This window comes from Solanum lycopersicum, chromosome 2 (assembly GCF_036512215.1).
Source record: "Solanum lycopersicum chromosome 2, SLM_r2.1".
Taxonomy (NCBI): domain Eukaryota; kingdom Viridiplantae; phylum Streptophyta; class Magnoliopsida; order Solanales; family Solanaceae; genus Solanum; species Solanum lycopersicum.
In genome coordinates this window covers 61155983-61175321 of record NC_090801.1, presented here as the reverse complement: position 1 = coordinate 61175321, position 19339 = coordinate 61155983, and the positions used below count along the sequence as shown (strand labels likewise).

General features: G+C 33.3%; 4 protein-coding genes across 10 annotated transcripts; 2 read left to right on the top strand and 2 right to left on the bottom strand.

Moving 5' to 3' along the window:
- The first annotated feature begins 1320 nt into the window (after positions 1-1320).
- Positions 1321-7140, top strand: LOC101248260 (aspartic proteinase). Of its 6 annotated transcripts, none has more exons than XM_069293732.1 (14): positions 1321-1439; positions 2584-2955; positions 3054-3114; positions 3986-4080; positions 4162-4274; positions 4456-4624; positions 4706-4745; positions 4870-4934; positions 5522-5635; positions 5757-5821; positions 5926-6079; positions 6148-6267; positions 6599-6687; positions 6806-7140. In XM_069293732.1, exons 2-14 carry the CDS (start codon positions 2590-2592, stop codon positions 6888-6890), a joined length of 1536 nt encoding a protein of 511 aa, XP_069149833.1. In that variant the 5' UTR covers positions 1321-1439; positions 2584-2589; the 3' UTR covers positions 6891-7140. The 6 variants fall into 6 exon arrangements, with proteins under 6 accessions (XP_069149833.1, XP_010316578.1, XP_004232695.1 ...); XM_010318276.4 differs by lacking the exon at positions 1321-1439 and adding an exon at positions 1448-1587; XM_004232647.4 differs by lacking the exon at positions 1321-1439 and adding an exon at positions 1487-1681.
- Positions 7141-7394: 254 nt separating this feature from the next.
- On the bottom strand, positions 7395-9806 carry LOC101255462 (uncharacterized). Its single transcript, XM_004233738.5, has 2 exons — positions 9373-9806; positions 7395-8139 (listed from the first exon to the last, which is right to left on the bottom strand). Exons 1-2 carry the CDS (start codon positions 9656-9658, stop codon positions 7757-7759), a joined length of 669 nt encoding a protein of 222 aa, XP_004233786.1. The 5' UTR covers positions 9659-9806; the 3' UTR covers positions 7395-7756.
- A 4053-nt stretch (positions 9807-13859) lies between these two features.
- On the top strand, positions 13860-16314 carry LOC101255761 (uncharacterized). Of its 2 annotated transcripts, none has more exons than XM_010318277.4 (6): positions 13860-14467; positions 14553-14629; positions 14714-14750; positions 15704-15878; positions 15962-16058; positions 16141-16314. In XM_010318277.4, exons 1-6 carry the CDS (start codon positions 14269-14271, stop codon positions 16312-16314), a joined length of 759 nt encoding a protein of 252 aa, XP_010316579.1. In that variant the 5' UTR covers positions 13860-14268. The 2 variants fall into 2 exon arrangements, with proteins under 2 accessions (XP_010316579.1, XP_004233787.1); XM_004233739.5 differs by having other exon boundaries at positions 13864-14467; positions 15701-15878.
- Positions 16315-16554: 240 nt separating this feature from the next.
- Positions 16555-17919, bottom strand: LOC101248538 (probable F-box protein At4g22030). Its single transcript, XM_004232648.5, has one exon. It carries the CDS (start codon positions 17917-17919, stop codon positions 16651-16653), a length of 1269 nt encoding a protein of 422 aa, XP_004232696.1. The 3' UTR covers positions 16555-16650.
- Positions 17920-19339: the final 1420 nt, after the last annotated feature.

The following is a 19339-nucleotide window of genomic DNA, read 5'->3' as shown; positions in this document are numbered from 1 at the left end:
TTCATAGGATCATGCAAAGACTTTTTCTATTTTCTTTCCAATTTTCATCGGCCGAATCATAAATCCTTCTATTAGTAAAAGAATCTATTAATATGGTGTAATAGAACAATGAACAAAAAAAAAAAACCGGATGATGGAGTTTGAAGAAAAAGAAGACCTAGAGACGGCTGATGTAATATAGCAATGAATAAGAAGAAAAAAAATAAGAAAATTAGAACAAATAATGGATTAAGAAGAAGAAGAAGAACTATATACGGATGATGGAATAAGAAGAAGAACCAGAGAACAATGGTCCAATTTTCAGAAATTTTAAATTTTTTAAATTTTGAAATTCCAAATTTCATATTAAATGTCGTGAAACGTTTTTAATTAAAATTAATAATTTAAAATTCAAAAAGTGATTTAGAAGATTAAATGTTTTAGTGGAGAAAAAATAAGCATGATATTGGGTAAGTGTGTGTTATAAGAGAGAGAAGACTATGTATCTCTAAACTTCTACTAAAACTAAAAAAAAGAGATTTATGTAATATTTAAAAAGAAAGAAAAAATTAAAAAATACTAAACTTATAATTATGTATTTAAGTTATTTTTCCAAAATTTATTATCCCATAAATCCAGTACATGACATTCTTTTGCATCAATCCATCCAAGTGTTATTTTCTGTAAACATTAGAAAAATATGTTGCAACTTTTTGGCATTGTGAGATATGCTTCCATGTTACAAAGCGTATAAAATCAACACCTCCGACTAATCCCAGTAATAGAGTCGATGGTAAATAATACATAAGCAGAACTTCTAATTAGATCTCAGTTAGTAACTATGACCTATGCACAAAGTAGATATTTAAATTTGTATAAAACTGAACAAATAAATATATTCATCTTACATGACAATTTTTTACGTCCTACATATATTATGTCATATAGGACATGTCTGTCTACTTGTTCAATTTTGCACAAGTTTAAGTGCTTATCTGTGGAGACTAAATGCATAGCTATCTGTTGAAGCATCACGTTAATGTATTATGCCAAATTATACTTCACTTAAAAACTTTTACTTTTTTACACATATTAAACTCGAAATGGAAAATATCAACTTGTTTAATTTTATATAAAATTAAATATCTAAAATATCTTTTTCAAAATAAAAAATATAAATATAAATTAAAATCGAATTAAAAAATACGCTCAATTTTTTTTTTTTTTTAAGTGAAAAAGAGGAATGACATAATAAAAAGCAATGTGTCGCGTGTAAAGCGCACCAACAATTAAAACAAGTTCCTGACGCGTAAGGTTTCAGTTATTACATATGCCCCCACTCAACACTCACTTTTAATCTATCCTTATCATAACTAATATACTTTTGCTTCAATTTTTTCCTTGGACCCACTTTGTTCCTATCAACCGTTCATTACAAAACCAACGGCTACGATTGTATTGTAAGTCTTTTTTTTTTTATATATATATAAAACTGAAAATTGTTCTTGTAATCAAGAATCTTGGGAAAACGATTTTTATATCAAAGGTCAAGATTTAATAAATCCAACGGTTGAGAGTTTTTGAAGAACGGTAGCTGATCTCAGCAAAGTTAGTCTTGAAAGTTGGTTTCTTTTTATTTATTCATGCAGAGCATCTGGTATTCTTATTCACCTTTTTCTCTTTTTCTTGATTCATCAAACTGGTGAGTGTTTTTCTTTTTCTTTTTCTTGTTAAAATTCAAGAAAGATTAAATCTTTATGCTTGGTTGTGTTTTTTTTTGGTTGTTTCTGTGACTGGAGGTTTTGGGGTTATTTCATTTATATTTGTTTCAAGATTTTAGAATTTAATTTTAAGGTTGGGTAATTTCCCATATCAAGAAAAGAAGTAATTTTGTTTATGTTTTGTTTGTTTGTGGAGCTTGGTATGCTTCTCTTAAAGGATTGTGTTTCTGTTACAAGTTGATATTGAAGGATTGTGTTGAGATTAGTGTTCTTTTTTTCTTCTTCCTCTTTTATGGCATTTATGATTTAACTAGTTTTGAGCTTTGATGGGTGCGTTATTGAAACTAATTTTTTTTAGGGAAAATAGTCACCATGAGAGTTTGTCATTGTGTGACACGTGTATGTGAGTGGGGGTGGGGTATGGTTGGTTGTTCTTGTTAGGTAGCAAGGTATTTTGATTAATGCTTAGAAGGTTTAAGGGAGAGAAAGTAACAAAGCTCCAATGTGTAGCTTTTCTTCTTTAGGATTTGAATGTATACCAAGTTGGCAAGTTCTGTTTCTGAACTCACTGGCTTTATTGTAGCTTGAGACATAATGTTTAGTTTATAATTTTCCCTGATACAGAATAAATAAATTATCTTTTGCTTAAAAAGACACATAACTTACCAGTAAGAGCAGAATATTTGCGAGAATTCATATGCTCAATCCCAACTAGACTTTGTGATTGTTGCATTGTTGGTGTTCAGTTTCATGGCTGGGTTTAACATGAATGATTTGATCTTTTGAGCATCTTCTTTTATTGGTTAAATGTTTTTGGCATCTTATTTTCCCTAATTCCTTGCTAAAATTTATTAATGTGGAATGATGATTTGAACTTTCATAGGTCAATATGGGAGTAAAAGCCTTTCTTGTTGCCTTTTTTCTCTCAACGCTGTTATTTCCTCTGGCCTTCTCTACATCAAATGATGGCTTGGTTAGAATTGGTTTGAAAAAGATCAAATATGATCAAAACAACCGGCTTGCTGCTCGCTTAGAATCCAAGGAGGCGGAGGCTTTGCGGGCCTCTATTAGGAAGTACAACTTCCGTGGTGATCTTGGGGTATCTGAGGATACAGATATTGTAGCACTAAAGAACTATATGGATGCTCAGTACTTTGGAGAGATTGGTGTAGGCACTCCCCCTCAGAAGTTCACTGTGATCTTTGATACTGGTAGCTCTAATTTGTGGGTGCCTTCAGCAAAGTGTTACTTCTCAGTAAGCTTCTTATACATACATAGTTTGAAAGCATTCTATAGAAAACTAACATTGGCCATTGAAGATCATCAATTTTATGCTAATCTACATTTGTACAGGTCCCCTGCCTTTTCCATTCCAAGTATAAGTCCAGCCAATCAAGTACTTATAAGAAAAATGGTATGTGTCTGACCTTTGTCTATGTTTGATGCGAATAGTTGTTCTTTGATAGTCATTGGTTCAATTGCAGCATCAAACACATGCTTCTATTTGATACTTGTTACTCCCTCCTTCCCAATTTATGTGACCTATATGGACTCGGCATAGAGTTTTAAGGTGGTCTTAAGCATGTCGTAACAATAATAAGATTTTTGAAACTTGTGAGCTTAAACATGCTAAAACACTAGTGTTGCTATAAAAGCTTTTCATTAATCACAAGAGTATACGAGATAAAATGGGAAGTTTAAAATTAAACATTTTCAAACGTAGAAGTGTGTTGAACTTTTTTTTTTTGGAACCGATTAATAAGGATATAGTGTGGCATTATTGGCAGTACACTTGACATGTCATAGGATTTGAGTTCAAACTTAATACCCTGGTCCCAACCTCTATATAGAAGGTATCATCCCAAACCCATCTTCCCCCCAAAGAAAAAATAAAATAAAGAAGACATTCACCATATTATGGTTGTCATCCAATCATGTGATGGATATTAAAGTTCTCTTGAAAAATAATAATTTGATCACATGCTTTCCATCCTGAAAGTGGTGCTCCTGTTATCTATGTTAATTTTTTCTTCTAATGATAGGAGGTAATAAAGATTGTGCCCTTTTAAACTGTTTTGGTATTGATTAACCTGTTATTGTGGAGTTTATTCTTTGAGTTTTGATTTCTATCAAAATTTTCATGGAAACTTGATGTCTTTTCCATGTTTGGAATGACCTTTTGTCATTCTTCAGTATCTACTTTCTAAGTCGACCAACACGTTGAATTGGTTGTTATAACAAGAACCTGTTCACTCACACTTTTTTCTTCTATACATGCCATACAGGGACATCTGCTGCAATTCATTATGGCACTGGAGCAATATCTGGATTCTTCAGTCAAGATAACGTCAAAGTTGGTGACCTTGTTGTGAAAAATCAGGTGAGTGTGGCTTCCGTCTTTGGGTTCATATATTTCTTGAATATATGTTCCCTCATCTGTGGAGGTTGTTAATGACAACAGGAGTTCATTGAGGCAACCAGGGAACCCAGTGTGACATTTTTGGTAGCCAAGTTTGATGGTATATTGGGTCTTGGATTCCGTGAGATTTCTGTTGGAAATGCTGTTCCAGTATGGTGCGTTGGTTTATTTCCTTTGGTTCTTTTCAGATGTTTTTCAGTTTCCTATTGACCGAGTTCATGCTTTTGACATTTTACTATCACATCAAAACATTTTGTTCTTTCGGATTTCTTGAGTGTCTCCTTGTATACCAGAAAGTTGAGTTGATAACTTGATATTTATCTCGAGAGTTTCTAGGTACAACATGGTCAAACAGGGTCTTGTCAAGGAGCCTGTCTTCTCATTTTGGCTCAATCGAAACAAAGAGGAAGAGAAAGGCGGTGAAATTGTGTTTGGTGGGGTTGATCCTAAGCACTTTAGGGGAAAACACACTTATGTCCCAGTCACACAGAAGGGTTATTGGCAGGTGGGGTATCTCTATATCCTTGGAAAATTGTTGTTAAGACTTTTTGCAACTGCTTTCTTATTTTTAGAATATAATTGGCAGTTTGATATGGGTGATGTTCTGATTGATGGACAAGCTACAGGTACGTTCTGGTCCTTTCTCTTTTTGAACAGGAAATTAGTTTGGGAACTTGAGGATATTGATGAGACCACTTTCACGTGGTTGTCCCAGCCTATTTTGTTGATTTGATATATCGAATTATGTAGGTTACTGTGACGGTGGATGTTCTGCAATTGCGGATTCGGGAACTTCTCTCTTGGCTGGTCCAACGGTATTGTCCAAAACGAGGATTCTCATTTTTGTTCCTGTTATTCAGCTAATTTTTCTACCACTGACATTGGATCTCATAATGTTATGTACAGTCTTGTTCATGTGTAGCTTCATCAAATTGGCTTGGTAATAGTGGAGTGACTAGGTCTATTTTTTCTTCGGAATATCAGTTTATTTATTAGTAGTCAATAAATCAATCAGGCATTTGAACTTCTCTTTTTCCCCTTTTAAGCCCTGGAAGCAGGATGAGAACTCTGATGAAATTGATTCTCTTTCCAGTAACGGGACACGTTACTGATTTCCTTTGCTAACAACTTCTTCCTTTTGCTTTTCCTGTTGTTCCTGCCATATTTGTGGATCTCCTTTATCCGGAAAAAATAGTGGAACTAGGAACTGCTTCTAGATTAAATCGAGAAAAAAGGAACTGCTTCTAGATTGTCATGTCTAAGGCCTTAATGGTTCGACGATATGATCCAAGAAAAAACTTCAGCTTTTGTCCTGACAATTATAGTAGTGTAAGGTTTTACTGCTGCATTTTGTAGTCCTCATCATTCTACCCTCTCATCTCCTTCCTTCTTTATCTTTCAGACTGTAATCACTATGATCAATCATGCCATTGGGGCCTCTGGAGTTGTTAGCCAACAATGCAAAACTGTTGTTCAACAGTATGGCCAAACAATAATGGATATGCTCTTAACAGAGGTGAGAAACCAATTGTTTGAGTTGATAGTATGATTTTCTTCTTAATGTTTTTTCATGATCTGATCTCGTTTATAATACTAGTTGCCTGCTCTAGTATTCTGATGGATTTGTATCCTAACAGGCAAACCCAAAGAAGATCTGTTCACAGGTTGGGTTGTGCACCTTTGATGGAACTCGAGGTGTAAGGTTAGGCTTCAGGCCCTCTTCCCTTACCTAGGTCATACATTTTTGATATGCTAAATCCTATTATGACTTGAATATCTGAGCGGATTTCTGTCCTCCACGTGCAGCATGGGCATTGAAAGTGTTGTAGACGAGAAAGCTGGCAAATCGGCAGGATTGCATGATGCTATGTGCTCTGCTTGTGAAATGGCAGTTGTATGGATGCAGAACCAACTTAGACAGAACCAGACTCAGGATCGCATTTTGAACTATGTGAATGAGGTAAATATCTTCCATCACTTCTTTTGATTCCTTTCAACTTAGTTCGGACTGCTGACGGTGTTAAACAGCTCTGTGAGCGACTTCCAAGCCCAATGGGACAATCAGCTGTTGATTGTGGAAAGCTTTCTGGCATGCCTAGTGTTTCCTTCACAATCGGTGGCAAAAAGTTTGACCTCGCACCTGAGGAGGTATGTTTGATGTTAATATCTATAAATATACATGCTGCTTGGTGTCTCTAAAATTATAAATACTACTTTCAACACTCCTTTATTTTAATAAGCTGTCTAGTAGGGGAATCTTTTATTTACCCTGCATCTAGGGAGTCTGTTATTTAAAAGTTTTCATTAAATTTGGAAAGTGTCTCATTGCTTGAAGAGAAGTAGGAATTATATCTGTTTTATTGAAATATTTGAGCATGACCTCAAAACATTGACAGAATAGTTATGCTATGGGGAAGGTTCCTAATACTTAGTATAGAGTTGAGTTGTGTTAAGCTTGCAATCTTGTCTCTGTCACCAGTACATACTCAAGGTGGGCGAGGGTCGAGCTGCACAATGTATTAGTGGCTTCATTGCTTTGGACATTCCTCCACCCCGTGGACCTCTTTGGTATATTTCCGCTTGTCTTTACACTCACGTGTGCCAATTCTGTTATTTTTGTTTAGTTGCACCAGCTAACATGCCTTATTCGATAAACGTTGTTTGCTTTATGGCTCCGGTGGTGCAGGATCTTGGGGGATGTCTTTATGGGTCGATATCACACAGTGTTTGATTCTGGAAAACTGAGAGTTGGATTCGCTGAAGCAGCTTAATGAAACCCAAAAAACGCAAGCCCTACAGATGTTGTGTAGTGACTTGCCCTTAGTATAAGTCTTTATGAACAAATGGGATTGCAAAAGTTTGGACGGTAAGGTATTGCAAGAGGAAAACCTTGTAAATATTGGCTTTTCTCGTTTGACTAGATATGTAATACTGTTTGTGTTTGGTGTATATGCTTGTCCTTGTTTTTCTTGTGTACTATCCATCATGGCGTAATACAGGTGATTTTGTTGTCGTGCATCATTTAACATTGTTGAAGAAAAACTGCTAAATATTTCCCAACAGATAAATATGGAAACAACCTTTTATAAAAAAAATTTCCTTCTGCCTACTCTGGAATTATTTTGGTGTCTTTTGATTACCTCACCCGACTCATGTAATTTTCCTTGTTCTTTTCGTAATTACAACTGTGGAGATTCACAAAGGAGAGAGATGTAAATTTCTTTCTCAACGAAAGAAATGAAGGTAAAATTGAGTGCACTAGACGAAATTGAAGGTTCTCATTGAATGCATAAATTTTCCTTTATGAATCAAATGCACTTCAAGACGTTACAAATCAGGATGTCAAAATCAAACCTACAAAGTGTACTTTTAAGTAGAACCGTCTTAACAGATGAACTTGGCAATAAAAGCTTACAGACAAGTTGGCTTGTTAAACTAGTTGAGGAAAAGACTCCATTTGGCGATGAAACTTAAAACACTTCCATTGCGTCTTGCCCCTCATAAAATCATACAAGGTTATGGGAACCTACAATTTCCTGCACACACTGTATTGATATTCTGAGCATGAACGTCTCAATGTAATCATCATTGAACTTGCAAATCATGAGTAATTGGACGACTTTTGAGATGAGATTACTTAAGAAGCCTTTCTAACATCAGAGTTTGACAATCTCTGATCCAGTGATTGCAATTGAGCACGAAGATTCTGGTTTTCCTCATGTAAGCTATCATTTTCACGAAGAAAATGCTCTGATTGCTTTTTAAGAGCAACTACATTGGCTTCTGCATCACTTGATTCTTTAGCTTTTTCCTCGACAGTTGCCTCCAGTTTCTTTATTTTCAAACGCAATGCACCTGCCTCTTCCTCCAAAGACTTCATATCGTCAGAAGCTCCATTCTTCCCATCCTCAAAACCTCTGTTTTGCTTGTTCACTGCTTCCATGCTCTTCCTCCTCATACGCAGTTCTCTTATATAGTGGTGTAGTCTGTCAATCATCAGACCAAGAAACAGGGAAAAACCTGCATACAAGTTCCATGTGAAAGTCAAATTTGGAAGAGAGCCGGGTAAGAAGAATAAAGGGGGAAAAGGCAACACAATTGTTATTCCTTGACCACATGCTCCACAAAAGAAGCATTAACCCCTCAATAGATAGCAAATTCTTTGTATGATAACAAATTCTTTGTTTCAAACAAAGAATGTTGCCCTTTCTCATCCTAGACTGGCAGTGTCTTGAATCCAAACAAAGAAGAAACAGAATATTATGACTCATTCTCTATCCGTCTGTTTTTGCCGGAAGGCAATCTTATCCTAGACAAGAATTTCATTTTAATCCCTAAAAGAAAATGGAAGATTATTTATCAGTTTCTTTTCTTTCTGATGTCTATACTGATAACTTGGCACTCCAAGTTGGAGAATTTGAGCATAAACTGATGAAGTTCACCACATAAGAAACCAGTCATAATTTTATCACATTATTCGGGAATGGAATAGGGCTATTAGAGCAACACAAGGCTTAGAAGACGCCAGTTATGATGCCAACAAACTTAAAAGACCTGATCAAACCATATGCATTTTGATCTCCTTCCTAGGAAAGTTTGCATTCTTCCATGTCACAGATACAATTAGAAGCTAGGAAAAAAAGTAATTCTCTCGCTGTGCATCATCTTTCTTTTAACTAGTGCAACCTAAATCATCTATACAACTCGCAAGATCCTTTTCATTTGTATTTTTGTGCAAAGAGCAAAAAAATTGTCTTCTATATGAGAGTTGGGGAACTTTATAGGTATCTACTATGGATGAATTTGCCATATAAACATGAAATAACTTATACGTAGTTTTCATGATTGATAATGAAAACTTGTACATACTTTTTAAACCTTTATGTTTATGGCAATAAAGATCAAATGCATCACTTAAAATTACAAAAGAGAATAACTTTAAAAAATCAAACAAACAATTGCTATTGAAACTTGGTATAGATATGAATTCCATTCAAGTACATCTAAAGCTTATTGTTTGGAGGGTTGCGCGAAAGCCATGAGATCAAAACAATGTTTCGCAAGAAAAAAACACAAGTAGAGATCGTTTCTCAAATTATATGATCGGGTATATGTATTAATCAATCACTCAAATCCGCAGAAACTGAATCAGAATTTAAAGTTAGCGGACTCCGAATTTCACTGCATCATTGTTAATACAGGTAAAATTTGTCATACAAGAGATACGTAGGGAGGAAATGAAGATGTTATTACCCATGAGAGAAGCTTCTAGAAGATGTTGAGCCATAAGAATCTGATCAGTTGGAGTAACATTGCCATCTTCATCGATCCACCGCTTGTGGATAGACACCACACTGTAGATGGAGGACAGCATGACGACGAAGATGGTGCCGCCGGTAGTTTTCACGACGATTGGGCCCCGGCCTCTCTTTACACGGTCCAGGCCCATTATTATAAGTTTTCTCAATGGCGTCTTGAATATGAGGAGCAGGATTACCGCCACTTCGGCGAATATCACAGTAAACAGCACTTGGATCATTCTCCTGGATTTTGATTTTGATTAATTTTTTTTTTCAGATCGGAGAGAATCGATGGTGTATCAGCAGTTGGCGAGCGTTGAGTGCATGAGCACGACGACGAGAGAGAACAAATCTGATCAATTTTAATCCGATTCGAGCAAATAACTACGTGATATTTTTACTTTTGTTGGTTACTCAAATTTTATTTTATTACTAATATGTGATAAAATGAAAAAGAAAAAAGAAGGTGATATATGTTGAAGTATTATTTAACCAACTCTAATATTTGACATGTCATTAACTAGCTAACGTGCCATGAACTGATTAATGTATTTGGCAAATCAATGAATCATAGAAGTTAAACCCATTTTTCTGGTTTCAATCTGCTTACAACTTTAAGCATTTCCTAAGGGGAAAATGAAAATTTTATCCCGAGACTGTATATGTGACTTGCTGTTTTTTTTTTTACTTTTAGAAAAAGAGATTATATTTGTCCATGCTAACTTAACAATCTCAACTTTTATGTGTTGGGAAAAAGAAAAATCATATGAATTGATATATTATAATAAATAATTACTAATTTTAGTGGTACTTTTTATTTATCACCACTTATAGTAATACTATGTTAAATCTGCAATCGATTAAAAGTGAATTATGTATGCAATGTATATGAATTATAATTGTTTTTAGAAATATATTATATTAGTTTGGTAAAAATTTGACACATTATATTATAAATATAATAAAATGTGTGATAAATATATCTATCCTTAAAACTTGTATTATATGTATTAAAGTTATATTATAAATGAACTAAAAGTGATCAAGTAAAAAAAAAATTATTACTAATAAATATTTTTTTTACGATAATATCTTTATAATTTGAAACTCATCATATTCAGTTACTGCCAACTGGGATGAATGTTACAACAATTAACATTGGCTACATTCTCTCGCCTGAAATTAAGTAAGTTGGGTTTTCTCATTCTCTGCATTCTTTCTTTTAAAATATGATTTTCTGTTCACACTTTTCACAATGCTTTTGTGTTCACACTTTCCATCCAGTCAGACGTTCACTCCTTCCTTTGTCTTGTTTCTGACCATTCAAAACTATATTAAGTAACACGAGTTGTTCGGATAGTAAACATCAAATATAATTATCAAACATGATAATTTGATCACAAGTAACCCACACGTTAAAACTCATTTCTTAAAAATGTATTTCCTTAGTTCCTAATTATTTGTTTAATTTATTTTATATAGTTGTCTTTAATTACTTGTTCATTTTGACAAATAAAGAAAGAATAATTTTTTATTTATTATTATTACTTTAAAAATGTAAATTTTTTTATTCACTTGATAATTAACAGAGGTGAAATAATAAACTCACTACATCATTAATAATTTTTTTATATATATATCATTTCTAAAATGAACAACTAAATAAGAATGAAGAGAATATACTATCTTGAATATTCTACCAACTAATATTAGTTATTTCATCGATGTGATTATACTGTATTAATCAAATCAAACTTAGACAAATAAGAAATTACTTAATCACCTAATTTTTTTTTATTTTCGTTGGGAATTGAACTGTAATTTTCAACCATTATAATAATCATAAGTCACTGAATGAATGATCAGAGCTAGAGAAAGAAAATTCTCAAATTTTCTTTGTCCATCATTCATGCTTACAAAATACTTGTCCAATCCATATATTATTATCTCCTGCCAGAGAATATTCCTGTCATTTTTTTCAAGTCACTCCGTTCCCGTTTTCATCCCCAGTTTTTGTCCACTTACGTACTATTTTTTTTTTGGCCGTGACTGAATTCCGCAGAGGATTTCTCCTAAATTCCACCCATCAACCAATTCCGACGTAAGGTGCTTAGAATTTCTGCACCCGCCCCACTAAATATTAATTATCTTACGAAAGCCTGCGAAAATTCTAGCCTAAAATTATCATGGGTATGTTGAGATTTCATTTAATGATCGATATCTTTATTAATTCATACGAATTATCTCGAGTGAGCCACGTGTCAACAAACTTTTTGACGTGTCATCGGGCGCGTCACTGTTTCATTGGCTCCATCTAGTCAGGGGTGACGTTTAGAGCCCTTCGCCCCTCGAAAAAGAAAGAAAAAAGAAATATTAAAGCAACTTTAGGGATGAGAAGGAGTTACGGTTTCCAGGAAGAGGAAACGGTGAATTAAGTGGGGCAGGGGGAATTTGGTATGTTTCCTTGAGGACATACATTTGCCTATGTCACGCTCATCTTTTTCCTTCTTTGGTCTCACTTCACCACTCATCATTCTTCTTCGGATAATAGATTTACGTAACACATTTTGATCGGACATAGAGTTTAAGAAATGAAGTAAAACTTTATTATATCTAGCTTTGGCAACACCAAAGAAAGGTCAAATAAGCTAAGCTATATATTACTTCTCAATTTCATTCAAGTGTTGTTATATATGACTCTTTCAATTTGGATTATAAAAATATTTAATAAATATATAGAAAGTACTTTTTCTGTTTCAGTTTATGTGGTATTTTTATTTTTTAGAGTTTAATAGTTTAAATATATTTGAAAATTTATGCATGAAATCTTTATTTTTTAAATGAAATTATAAATTTGTAAACTACGTAAAAAGTACTATAAGTCACAATAATTGACAATTCAATATGTTTAAAAGATCTATGAAAACTTACGGTCAAAGATAAACCTGTTAAAATATCGAAATTCGAAGAGTGTCAAGTAAATTGAAACGAAGAGAGTATAATTTACTATGTTAATCCTTTAATTATTAAAAGTAAATTGATTATTTCTTTTAAATATTGTGCATTTTTCTTTTAATTCTTAAAAAACAATAATTGTTGGAAAAAAATATCCTTAAAGAAGAGTGTATGATACACCTCAAGCTTTAGTGAATTCCTTACCAATGTTCGTGAATAAAGTATTTTTGGTAAGTATCACTACCATAAAAATGATTTTTAACGGTATTTAATTTTTAATTATCGTTAAATATGTATTTTTAGCGGTAATTGTTACTCTTTGTATATGTCCCTAAAATCTTTAGCGACATTGATTCTAATAACACTTAATTAATACCGATAAAGACTTTAACACTCATTATTAGTATCAATATTTAATGCCGCTAAAAATTATTTTTATCGTAGTGTATTAGTCAAATTTTAAAAATAATACAAGGATGAGTATATCAAGCTTTGAGAAATAATACACTGTATAACTCATCAAGTGCACGCTTGAAGTCTTAATTATTCTCGTCCAACAATAGTTGTCCATTATATGTAGTTGTCAACTATACTATTTTGAAATGTCCAATAATATTTGTCCACATTATGAAATCAATAAATAATTTTACGGTTGGAGTCGTTTAATTGGGAACAAGTTATCCCAAGATTAGTTATCCTGGAATTACTTAGCTCACCAAGTATATGTGATAACTTATCCCATCACTATGACATAATTAATGGTGAGATAAATTATCCCAAACACGACAATCAAACAAGATACAAAAACTTTATTCCATCACTATTTTCTTATCCTACCTCAATTTATTTTTATCCCTCACAACAAACAACCCCTTAGTTTTTCATTTAATTTTTATCTTTAATTATAGTTATTTTCTTCTTACATTTTTCAAGACATTGTATTTATTACTCCCTATTCTTATTTACTTGTCCATATTTTCTGTTTTAGCTGTCTCTATTTACTTGTCCATTTTGACAAATCAAGAAAGTAAATATTCCTATTATACTCTCATTTAAACTTCTTGAAAATTTCTAAATTTTAATTTTATCTTTTTCGAAACCATAATTAATAAGGGTAAAATTGTAATTTTACTATGTTAATAATCGTTATCTTAATATATGTGTGTTGTTTTTAAAGTGGACAACTAAATAGGGATAGAGAAAGTATTTACAAAGGGTGATATAGTAAAATTACACTATTATTTATCATTTTTTAAGGGATATGCCAAATTAATAATGGACAACTATTGTTAAACGGAGTGAGTAATTATTCGTAACTGACTTCACCAAATGCCGAAAGAGGTTTTCACTTTTCACACACTAACTTGTCTTTAAGCTAATCTTAACAATGACGATCATTTCTATGTTCAAACACCATTTATGATCTGTTTAGGCCATTTTTAGGGGTATTTTAAGGTTAAGATCAGTCAATAGGTGTGTTTTGGGTGGTGGATATCTATCTATTTATCTATCTCATAAGTGGCCTGGGCACACAAGAATGTTTTGAGTCCGACTTGAAACAAAGATGTCGTGTAAAGTAAAGCTATTAGAATCTTTTCTGGGGACTTATTTTTGTTCTTATTCATTAAAGTCCTTCCCTATTTTCATGTAATTATGAGTGCAAGGTTGAACATGACACGAAAATTTTCAGCTTCATAATCAAAATTCAAGAGACTTAAAAATGAAACTCTTTCAAGAACTCAATTTTATATAAGAATATATCCCTTGTTGTTAAGTTAAAAAGCCTGTAGAAATAGACAAAACATGACAACAGACTCCCTAATAAATATTCTCTTTTTATTGTATCACACACACACACACACACCCATAAGTACCTATACTTCTTCCCAACCACATGATGAACGAGCTGCATCCATTCTCAGATAATTCTCCTTCTAATTTATCCATGAAGCAGCCAATTATGTTAGAAAATACTAACAATAACAAATCAGGTGTAAGACCATATGTTAGATCGAAAATGCCGAGGCTCAGATGGACACATGATCTTCATCGCTGCTTTGTGCATGCTGTTGAGCGTCTTGGTGGAGAAGATCGTAAGCCTAACTCTCTCTCTCTCTTTATATGTCATGATGACTTGCTATTTATTTATTTATTTTGTTGTGGTACATATATAATTAGGAGCAACACCAAAGATGGTGCTACAGTTGATGGATGTGAAGGGCCTCACTATATCTCACGTTAAGAGTCACCTTCAGGTAATTATTATTTAACACATAATTAAGCCTTTCATTCTTTTTCTTTTCCAACCGTTTTATGTGTTTTTTTTATGATATGAACAGATGTACAGAAGTATGAAACACGAACAGTTGATGCAAGGTATCCTTTCTACGTTTTGTGCTTTTGCGTGTACTACTTCTTTCTATTTGGGGATTTTAAAATTCTTTATAGTTATAAAAGGAGCTTGAAACTTTGATTTTATTATCTAAAAGGATGATGATAGTCAAATTGAAAGTTTATTACTTAATTAATACATTTTTGTTGAGAAAATAGTTAATAAATGAATGAATAGTGATGAAATCAAGAAAAGATATTGAAGTTCTATTTGAGGAATCTTTTTATGTTTCATTTGACCCTTTGTGATTTTTCTGAATACTGCATATATGTTCCTTACTATACCGCCTTTTGGTTACTTAAAAAGTGAAAAGGACGTTCTAATTAGAACTACTAGTCTATGGCTACTAGCAACGCCAAAATTGATAATTTACCTCAATTTCATTCTTTTTATTTTGTGTATATATATAATTCAATTTTTCCGTATATCAAGAGATTATTTGGATTTCATTAGTAATCATGAAGATTCGGAATATCACAAATTGATTAATCAAAGAAAGATTAAAGATCAATTTCTTAGGTTCCGTTCCTTTTTCAAACCGAAGTAAAAACAGATAGAATCTAGCCGATTTTCAAAATGTTTTTTTTGGTTATTCTTCAATGTCCTGTCTATTTATGGAACATAAGAAAAAGTAGATGATGAATCATTTGTTTCCGAGAAAAATCTCCAAAAAGATGATACATAAGATTCATTCTTTTTTTCTCTGATAGATTAGTCAGAATTTCATGTGCATTAGAATCCTACTAATGGGTCCATAAAATCAGACCGACTATTGGGGTAAAGAAGAAAGATCTTATTTGCCATGTGTGATGGTGGACTCTTTGTACAAGTATAATAGAATCTGGATTCAATAAATAAATATTCAAATACCAACTTGAAATTATTCGTTCAACGTTAATTAAGTTTATCACAATTTCATTTTTTTTGGTTACAGCAGTAGCAGAGGCTGCAAATGGGAGCAAGAGCAATAAAATGGATGGTCCAGATCAAGTGCATTATCCCCATGGAAACTTTCTTCATCATTACTACAATGGCCATCCTAATTCGACCATAACTAGCACCTACTCGGACCATATTGCCTCTACGCCTGCTTTTATTCCTCCAGCTCCGTGGTCCGTTTCATTTCCTATTCACACCTAAGTTTAACTTATATATTTATATTCTGAATGTGAAAATACATTTTCACCCCTCCTAGGAGACCCATGCCAAAGAAGATGATGGGATTAGAAGGACGATTGGACCCAGCTTGCAACATGTTCAGGGATTTCTTCAATGGCTGCACTACTGTTCAAGTAATTAAAATTATCCAATTAGTTGAGAGCAAATAGATTAGTGAGATTAATTACTTAAACTAATTTTGTTTAATTATGGCAGGATGGGAGTGTAGGCGATCAATATGGTAGCAGTTTGTCAAATAAGCATTTTTCAATTATTGATACTGAAGAAGAAGCCGAAGACTCTGGCAGCATAACTATGTTCGCACAACCATCTGCCGGATTAGAAGATGTGAATAATAATAATATCTCTCTTGACCTTACCCTAGGTTAATTAAATAGATCCTAATTTGATTCTCAAATCCTCGACATTTGTCGAAAAAATCAAGCTAATTACTAGCTAGAACTATTGGTTTTGTACTAGTTTTTTATCAATCTGAACATCGACTGCTTAGCTAGGTTGATGCTTGCTGATGGCCAGTCACAATCTCATGAATTTGGATTGTGACAGATAGGATTTGGTAAGAAATTTCAATAAGTAATTATCCGAAAAATATGGTCATAGAAAGTACTGTTTTAAACAAATTAACTTAGTTAAAGAATATATATTCAAAAAAAAATTAAAGAATGTGTTCTACAAACTAGCAGTAATACAAAAATATGTACAACATTAGAAAAGCTTGCTTGCAAACTCATCTAAATGTTCTTCCTTCAACGAAGCAACAGCAGCAAGATTTCTCAGTCCTGATAAGCTCCTGCCTAACTTCAAAGCCACCTTCAATTCAAACAATTCACCATTTTCTCTTCTCTCCGTTTCTGTTTCTCTCAAGTTTGATTCGATGGATTCTTTTATGTACTGGAAGAAACCAGCGTTGCTCCTGTACATCTCGAATACCATTCCAACTTGTCCACCATGCTCTACTGTGTTAACAACACTTGCCAATGCACCACCAACAATTCCAAGCATAGCTGCCCATGATCCATGAGGAGAATGACTTGCGAATGCAGAGCCAATTGCTGCTACGCCTGTGAGCAAAGGACCGGACATGGCTAAAAACTTGTTCAATTTCAACGCCTTTTCCCCCAGCCTAATGTATTCTTCTTGGTCTTTTCTGCCTAGTACGCCCATTACTTCTCTCATTTCCTCCTCCTGTTTACTATTCCATCCGTTCCAGTTGTCGTTGTTGACACTCTTTGTCTGTCTTCGACGTTGTTGAGGCCACCAAACAGCAGGTTCAACAGAAGACGGAAATTTCTCTAGCATTACGCCAAGAAGAGGTAATGGATAAGCCTTGTCAAGAGCCAATACTCTGTCCATAGCTTCTTTCACATCAATACCCGAAGGGTGACCAATTGATAAAGTTGTTTCGATTTGGTTATATAGATCTTGGAAAAGCCTTGTTGCCTTTCTTTGTTCTTCAGCAAGCTGGGATGGTTGAATCGTGTTGATGATCGTCAACATTCCAGTAGCAGCTAAATACATTAAAGTGGAAGACATTTTTAGTCCCAAAACAGAATCACCACTACTACTAGCTGCAATTCCAACCATTGTAGCAGCTGCTAGAGTTATCCCATTAATAGATGTTAAAAGCATACTATTCCACTGACTTCTTTGCTCCCCTATATTTCTATGCATCTCCACTCTATCCGCAACTGCCTCCTTGATCGCGTAAAGCTTCTCAATAACCAGGGGATCAGGACCATTAAGCATATGGGTTCTTGTTGTAGCTGGGCTAAGTTGTATATCGACTAGGTTATCGTTGTTTACTATGGTTGAATACTCTTGTTCATGCACTGATTGAAGATTCGGAAGAGAGATTTTGCCTGTTTTAATTCTTGGAATATTAATAGTAGCTCTTATCAATCCTCTTTTACAACAGTAATTGTATGATGTTGAGGGAACAAAATTTAAAAAACTTGAAGATTGGAGGATTGTCATCTTTTGTAATTTACTGATTTATGATGGAAAAGATTTTTGTGTAGTAGAGACTAGAGAGATTATGGTAAAGAAAAAATGGATTTAGTTGTGATTATGAAAAAGAAAGAGATTTTGGGACATATATATATATATAGGTACAGTTGACATTGAAATATACAAGATTTGACTGAGAAAAATAGACTAGTGAAGCTATTCAAAGTTTGAATTGAATGGGTATATGACAAGACTCTTTCTTATTTGGGTTCCGTTACTTTTGGATCTCACGAGCACCCTTTTGTTTATTTGTTATGTTTTATTGTTTTGACTGCTAAACACAGTCCCTTATATTGACTTTCAACATTTATAGGAAAACTTTTATGGTGTCTCTATTTACAAACCACCAACCTAATCAACTATACTTTCTGCCCAACTTGTATTTTTCATGCATGATGTATAAACTAAGGCCGTCTAGTGGGGGTCGGAAAGGGACGATTTTAGCGGATGAACCCCTCGACCCGTCCCATCCACTAAACTAACGAGACAGGACGGAGCTGGGCCTTGAGTGAGATTTCTTAATTATTATTATTGATTTAAAAATTTAAGCATTAAAAAATTGTAAAAGGATGATAGTGCAGTAGGTGATATAAGAATACAAAAATTTAGTAAATGAACACAAATTTTAAAATAACCTTGACATATTATGGTTTATGAACATCAATGTTACTTATTACAGACTCCAAAAATATAAAATAAAAATAATAATAGTAAGAAAAAAAACATTCAATTTCAAGCATATAAAAATGCTTTTTTTCTAATTCAATTGGCACGGAACAACATGATTTCTTAACGGAATAGGTGGACCGAGAAGTTAGTGAAATAAGATATATTTATAAAGAATGTTACTTGTCTTTAAAAAATATATTTAATAATTATTAAATTATTTTAATAATTAATTATCGTTAAAGATTATTTTTAATATGATAATAGAGGACATACCCGTAGCCCATCCCATAACGGGACGGACGACCTTAGCAGTTAGCATAAACAAACAGTGACTTTATTCTTTATAATACGTAATAGCATTAAAAGTCGACCACATTTTTGAAGCACTGAAATTTACACAATTTTTTGACTCAGCATCTTTTATATGCTTATAGGCTATGGATATATCATGTTCATGTGATCTGAATTGTCGACAATCGACATGCAATTTTTTTTTTTTTGGACCAACCCATATCATATTTCAAATTGGTCAATGCAATTTAGTAATACATGATACACAAAAAAAAAAGAAAAAGAAAAAAAAATTAAAGGATGCATATAAACTTATGATTACGAAATAAAAACTATGATACATACAATATATTTTTATGTGAAGGCGTTATTATTTAGAGGGTCACACAATTTTTTCGAATTATAATTTTGTCGTCTTGTAATATTT

Bases quoted from the DNA above. Each gene is read 5' to 3' on its own strand.
- LOC101255761 (XM_004233739.5), top strand. From the start codon at position 14,269: ATGATGAACGAGCTGCATCCATTCTCAGATAATTCTCCTTCTAATTTA. The intron at 14,751-15,700 runs GTATCCTTTCTA...TTTTGGTTACAG, and splicing joins ACACGAACAGTTGATGCAAG to CAGTAGCAGAGGCTGCAAAT. The intron at 16,059-16,140 runs GTAATTAAAATT...TAATTATGGCAG, and splicing joins ATGGCTGCACTACTGTTCAA to GATGGGAGTGTAGGCGATCA.
- LOC101248538 (XM_004232648.5), bottom strand. From the start codon at position 17,919: ATGACAATCCTCCAATCTTCAAGTTTTTTAAATTTTGTTCCCTCAACA.
- LOC101255462 (XM_004233738.5), bottom strand. From the start codon at position 9,658: ATGATCCAAGTGCTGTTTACTGTGATATTCGCCGAAGTGGCGGTAATC. The intron at 8,140-9,372 runs GTAATAACATCT...ACTTGTATGCAG, and splicing joins TCTAGAAGCTTCTCTCATGG to GTTTTTCCCTGTTTCTTGGT.
- LOC101248260 (XM_069293730.1), top strand. From the start codon at position 2,203: ATGTGTAGCTTTTCTTCTTTAGGATTTGAATGTATACCAAGTTGGCAA. The intron at 5,636-5,756 runs GTGAGAAACCAA...GTATCCTAACAG, and splicing joins TGGATATGCTCTTAACAGAG to GCAAACCCAAAGAAGATCTG. The intron at 6,688-6,805 runs GTATATTTCCGC...CCGGTGGTGCAG, and splicing joins CCACCCCGTGGACCTCTTTG to GATCTTGGGGGATGTCTTTA.